Genomic DNA, 6482 nt, shown 5'->3' with positions numbered 1-6482 from the left:
GATGGCCAGGCTTCGTCTCTCATACTTCGGACATGTCAGGAAGGACCAGTCACTGGAGAAGGATATCATGTTGTAAGGTGGAAGGTCATAGAAAAAGAGGAAGAGCACCAGTGAGATAGTTTGGCAAAGTGATGACATCAATGAGCTCAAGCTTGGCAACAATTGTGAGGTTGGCTCAGAACGGGGCAGTGTTTCGTTCTGTTGTATGGTACTGACTCAATGGCACCTAACTGCAAGAGCATAAGTCATAATCGATTCAATAGATTTTAACCACAACAATTAACATTTCATGCACATTAAAACCTTTCCATTTCTGCAGTTTGCTAATAATATGGAACCCAGTGTTGTTGTTGTTATGTGCTGTGGAGTCGGTTCCGACTCATAGCGACCCTGTACAGGGTTTCCGAGGGTGTAAATCTTTATGGGAGCAGAAAGCCTCCTCTTTCTCCCGCGGAACAGCTGGTAGTTTCGAACTGCTGACCTTGCGGTTCGCAGCCTGATTCGTAACCACTACGCTACCAGAGCTCCTTATGGAACCCAGTAACTACTGCATAATATGCTGCATCAAAATTTACCTACTACAAAATCAAGAAATGTTGTTTTACATATATTTAAATCTAAAAATATTCAGAACCGTCTCATTGTTTAGTAAGCCACAACTTTCTTAACTTTAACAGGACATTCTTGAAGTATGGGGCTAAATGTAAAAATCTGGATTTTTGTTTTCCTTAAATTTTCCTTCAGATGAGAAAGCAATGAAATTCATTCAGCTTGAACGATTATATCATGAGCAATTGCTTGCAAATCTTTCTGTCATTCAAGAAAAATGGGGTGAGTATAATAAACTAACATAGAATATGGAATTATCTGTCATCTAATTAGTTGCTATCTAGTAAGTTAACGTATTTGACAGTGCAAAAAGAAGAAAAAAATGGGGCAACAGCCATCCCTCCCACAGTACACTCTACTTAACCTGGGTTCAGTAATTCATTGCAATGGCCACGCAGAACTCAGACACTATATTCATAGTTGTGGAGTCACAAGGCAAATTAACAGGTTGCAATTCAGCGTCAGAAATATTCAGGACAGTTTTTCATTCAGGGCATTGTCTCCTCAGCTGTATCCTCTGTCAGGCCTCGGTTAAGTTAAAAAGCTTTTTTAGACTGCTGATAAATGCCCACATGGCCCGCCACTCCATCGCAAGCCTCAACCTTAAGTCACTCAGCTCTAACTCTATGGATCAGCAAACCTACCTCCCCAAAGTAAGTGCCTTGGAGGCACCCTATTCTGCAAGCATGCTTCTTGCTCAAAGTCACTCCGTTTTACTTGTTCCGTGGACAGGGAAGCCCACCCTCTGTCTCATGCTCTGATTCTTGGTTTTGTTGCTGCTGCTGCTGCTGCTGCTGCTGCTGCTGCTGCTGCTGCTGCTGCTGCTGCTAATCCTCTGCACTTCCTTGGTGTTATTAGCTTTCTGTCCCTGTGTTAGGGTGTTTCTTTGTGCAAAGATCTCATGGTTCAAAGGACTCATTCCACTCCTGACTCTTCTTTTTTGAAGGTAGTGAGATCCCCCATTTCTGCTTCTGAGGTGGCGCATTTCATACCGATGCTAGAGTTTCATGTTTTGACAATTACAGTGGACTGTTAACATCCACAACTGAATCATGTCATTCTATCAGCATCTTCTTTTATCCAGATCCATAAGGAAAAGATTCATTTGGTGGAATTTTAAAAGACAAAATCTAGAAGAGACGTATAAATAATTCATTACACCACAGTCAGGAAATTGACGTTTCCACAGTAAAGTTAGAAAATTGCATTTTTACAATAATTCTATGTATTGTGAGAAAATTTTGTCTTTGTGTTTTCATCTTCATGTTAATTACAAGAAAAGAATACTTGTAGTTTAATTTTTTCTGATCAATTTGATCTAATATATATATTGAAAAGTAATCACTTAACTATTTCTCTATTATTTGGGTTGTTGAGAAAATAATTGTGCATATTAATATTTGTCAGTAGTGCCAGGCAACTGTTTTCTCCCTCCTAAATATGTTTGTAAGAAGCCCTGGTGGTGCTGTGGGTTGTGTTGGGTGCTAATTGAAAGGTCAGTGATTCAAAGCCACTCTGCAAGAGTAAGATGAAGCTGTGTGCTCCTGTAAAGCGTTGCCGTTTCAGAAACCCAAAGCAGCACTTCTGCTCTGTCCCCTAGGTCTCCATAAGCTGGGATCGACTCAGGGGCAGTGGGCTGGGGTTGAAATATTTTTGTAAGAAGCAGTGACTAATAAATATTTTAAATTTAGAAACAAAATGGAAAACTGTGCAACCACATACAGTTATATCTCAAAGGAATGCAGAAAAAGGATTTAATGAAGATTTTGAACGGCTTACTAAATTTTGCACAACACATCAAGAGTAAGTATATCAGTATTTTCTCAGAATGAAGGAAACTAGAGCATTGAAGAAGTGTTATAGCATTGAATATTTGAAATTCAAGGTCCATTTCATTATTAAACAGTTAATGTTTTTAGATGGAGTTATATACTAAAATACCAGGTTGCTCTCTCAGCTTTGATCTCAGTTTCTTACTCTCGACTCAGGAAACAATCAACTTTTTACAGGTTCAAGGACCCTTTTGATTAGAAATTTTGAAATATGTTGTTTCTTCCAAAAGTCTATGGAAAAGTAGAATTAAAAGAGAAGAAATTTTCCACAAACCTATTGAAGATTCTCGTAACTCTTCTAATTATGGTATCTTTGTGGTTAAAAGATGAAACAATATAGATCAGCTAAATTGTGGATCAGGATAATTATTCAATTTGTTTGCCAGTGTTTGTAAATGGTAATAATTATAGCATTTTAATGGTAATCTCTGCCGGAAAGCAAATATATAATAATTTTCCAGAATGCTGCAGAAGTAAAACTGCACTTACCAGATAATTTAAAATTATCTGACTTTATTGTGTTAGGTTTTTTAAACTAAATTATAGAAATAAAGCATTTTCAATCAATATAAAAAAATTCATTATTTTAAGACCCAAAATTTTGTGATGAGGGAATATGACTGTGCCTAAAGCAGCTATAAAACATGAGTCCTCAATACAGAGACTGAAAGACCTCCCATTCTGTTGATCAATTTTTCTCCTTTTGTCTCAGAGTCACAAAGAGTAAGCTGAAGCTGTACTTGTCAATATGCTTTCACACACACACACACACACACAGAAGTCAAAAAGCACTAGAATTCCAGTTCATGCATGCGTGGGACAAATTCTATGTGCTTGTTTTCAAGAAATGGATACTTTTTATGCTCTGGAAAAGAGCGATTCGTGAGGTCAGGGCTAATATCAAATTTTTAACTAAACTCAGTAGACATCTTCCCAAACTGAGCTTTGCAACAAGTTGTGGGAATATTGCCTTACATAAAACGAACAGTTTTTAGAGTGATTAAGTATTTTAAGGAAGGTTGGGAAGACCTCAACAAGAGAGGGAAGACGTCAACCTTGACAAATGACGAAACTGTGGTTGAAGTTCAGAAACTTGTAGAAGACGGCCATAGAATTACTAATGATGTGATAACTATTGAAGTTGAGACCTCACGTGGTTTGGCATTTTCCAATTTAAGCCAATATCTTAGCCTCAGCAAGTTTTTGGTTCAGTGGGTGCCAAAAATATTGTGGAGATCAGCTAGCTCAAAAAGATGGTTTTTCCACTAGTCCTTAAGCAAAATTTAAGTAAATCAAGATAATTTTGTGCAACTATTGAAATTGAGGACTAGACTTAATTTTACCAATATGATACAGAGAGCAAGATCCAATTAAAACAGTAGCTTCCAAGGGAATCAGCTGAATTCAAGGCTGCAAGGTCAGCTTAGGTTATTGTGATTTTTGGAATTCGAATGGTGTAACCTTAATAGCATTTCCATGAGGGACTCAGGACAGTCAAGTTTTGAGAACATTGAAAATGGTGCTGGTGGTGAGGAAAACGGCAAAGTTTTGTCAACAAATTGTTTTCTATCAAGATAATGCACCTGTTAATTCTTTCTGGGTAGCAAAGGCTAACTTAGCAGAATTTTGTTGGGAAACCTTACCTCATCCATCCTTCAGTCCCTACTTTGCTGTTTCAAACTTCTTTTTGTTCCCCAAACACAAAGGAACACCATCTGTGTTCACCAAGGATGCAGAAACTGCCGTTTTGACATGGTATATGTCACAGAGCACAGACATCTTCTGGGAAAGGTTAGCGAGATAGAAACACCACATTAAAGAAGTGCATTGACATATGGAGGCTCTGATAGCGTAGTGGTTACGAATCGGGTTGTGAACCGCAAGGTCAGCAGCTGTTCTGCGGGAGAAAGATGAGGCTTTCTGCTCCCATAAAGATTTACAGCCTTGGAAACCCTGTACGGGGTCACTATGAGTCGTAACCGACTCCATGGCACATAACAACAACATAATCTAGATACTTAAAACCTACTGAGAAACAGTAGCTTCACGTTTTACTATTTTTGTTTAATAAAGGCTTCTGTGGTTTTTCAGAAATGCAGTTTGTCTTATTTTTGTACGTGTATGTAACTACCACTCTGATCAAGATACAGAACATTTCTAGTCCTTTTAAAGGCTCTCATTCATGTACCAAGTCAGTACTTAAATTTCAATGAAACTACTCTCTGATTTCTCTCACAGTATATGTGCCTGCTATGTATTATCCTATAAATGGAATCACATGGCCTGTTGATTTTTGTTTCATGTTATGCCTGTGCTACAGTAGTTGTTTTATTGTTTGGCAGATTCATTGTGTGTCTGCAGCATCACTCATTATGTTGTTAATACACATTTAAGTCACTTTCCAGTTTTGTAATAGGATTAAAGTAGCTATAGACTTTTTTTGTATGAATATATTCATTCTGCTTCCTTGGTTAGTCTATAAAATTTAATATTTAAAAGTTACTTTTTTGTTGTGTCCAAGTTTAATTCCAATAAAATTATCTCCCACCACAGTGTATTTTAGATTATGATGACATATATTAAGATTTAAAAGAATAATTTTGTATGTGAAATACTTAAAAAATACATTGTTAACAAAAGGTTGGCATTCTTTTATGTATGGAGATTTTTGCATTTGTATTTATTCTCTAGTTTTTTTAATAGTAATTGGTTACCTAAGGAGTCCTGGTGTGGCACTATGGGATAAGCACGGGGCTGCTAACCTCAGGGTCAGTGGTTCATATCCACCAGTCACTCCTCAAACCTTATACAGACACTCATTGGCACTTTACAACAATAACAGTGTCTGTATTCAGAACTATGTAAACCATTAGTAATGTTTTAGCTATGGAAATATTCTGTGCTGAAAGGAGCTCTGGTTGCGTGATGGTAACAAATCGGGCTGCGAACCTCAGGGTCAGCAGTTCGAAACTACCAGCTGTTTCGCGGGAGAAAGATGAGGCGTTCTGCTCCCGTAAAGATTTATAGCCTTGGAAACCCTGTACTGGGTCGCTAAGAGTTGGAACTGAACTCCATGGCACATAACAACAAACAACAAGAATATTAGAATCCACAGAAGTTAACAGTTTTGTTTTTTTTTTAAAAACCGTATCAGTGACATTTATTTGGAAGTTTATTTGTATTTCTTTTTAATTCCTTTTTTTTTCTCCTACAGCCCTCTTTTATCCAAACATCAGGTAAGAGTTTGTTTCTCTTGAAAATATTTATAGGAAAAAATGCTAGTGTGTTATTAGTCTAGTGTATGGATTATTTTTAAATTGAAATCTTTTCAAATTTTTTAAGCTTTCTAATATAATGGTGTAGTTTGCCAAAAGAAAAATGCTGTTGATTATTATTACTTCTTTTTTTTTTTTTTTTTAACTTTTTAGATAGCAGCTGTTGAAAAGTCCCTTGGAAGAAAATGTTTCACACAGTTAATAGTGTCTGATGATCCAAAAGAGCAAGTCAAAGACTCAGGTAGATTTTTAAGTTATGGATGATGTGGAAGATGCCAACTTTTTCCAGTATGTTACAAGGGATACATCTTAACTGCTGTGAGGAAACGCTTTTGCCATTTACCTTTTTACACATACACCTCTCCTAGCAAATTAACAAAGCAAGATTTTTTTATGTTGTGCAACTCCATTTATAGATGTCTATTAATAGAGATCATAAAATCTAAATTATTATTAAATATAAAATTATTTTCATGGTCTTCATTAGGTGGTTGTTGTTGTTAAGTGCCGTTGAGTCAGTTCCGACCCATAGGTCCTGGGCCAGCCTCACGATTGTTGCCACGCTTGAGCCCATTGATTCTGCCACTTTGCCAATCCATCTCGCTAGGGGTCTTCCTCTTTTTCTATGACCCTCCACTTTAACAAACATGATATCCTTACCCAGAGTCTGGTCCCTCCTGAGAGTATGTCTGAAAGATGAGAGGCGAAGTTTGGCCATTCTGGCCTTCAAGGAGCACTCTGGCTGCACTTCTAACACAGATCTGTT

At 37.2% G+C, this 6482-nt stretch overlaps 1 protein-coding gene across 1 annotated transcript in view; it reads left to right on the top strand.

The window, feature by feature from the left end:
- CNST (consortin, connexin sorting protein) overlaps window positions 1-6482 on the top strand; it is a 170608-nt gene that overhangs the window by 100765 nt on the left and 63361 nt on the right. Inside the window, exons 5-8 of the mRNA XM_006871269.1 lie at window positions 745-831; window positions 2301-2412; window positions 5656-5677; window positions 5870-5957. Of these exons, the coding sequence (XP_006871331.1) occupies window positions 745-831; window positions 2301-2412; window positions 5656-5677; window positions 5870-5957 (309 nt within the window). The remainder of the gene's footprint in view (window positions 1-744; window positions 832-2300; window positions 2413-5655; window positions 5678-5869; window positions 5958-6482) is intronic.

The sequence above is a fragment of the Chrysochloris asiatica genome, unplaced genomic scaffold (genome assembly GCF_000296735.1).
Source record: "Chrysochloris asiatica unplaced genomic scaffold, ChrAsi1.0 scaffold00165, whole genome shotgun sequence".
In the NCBI taxonomy this organism is placed as follows: domain Eukaryota; kingdom Metazoa; phylum Chordata; class Mammalia; order Afrosoricida; family Chrysochloridae; genus Chrysochloris; species Chrysochloris asiatica.
The sequence above is the reverse complement of the archived record's forward strand: the minus strand, read 5'-3'. Positions and strand labels throughout refer to the sequence as shown.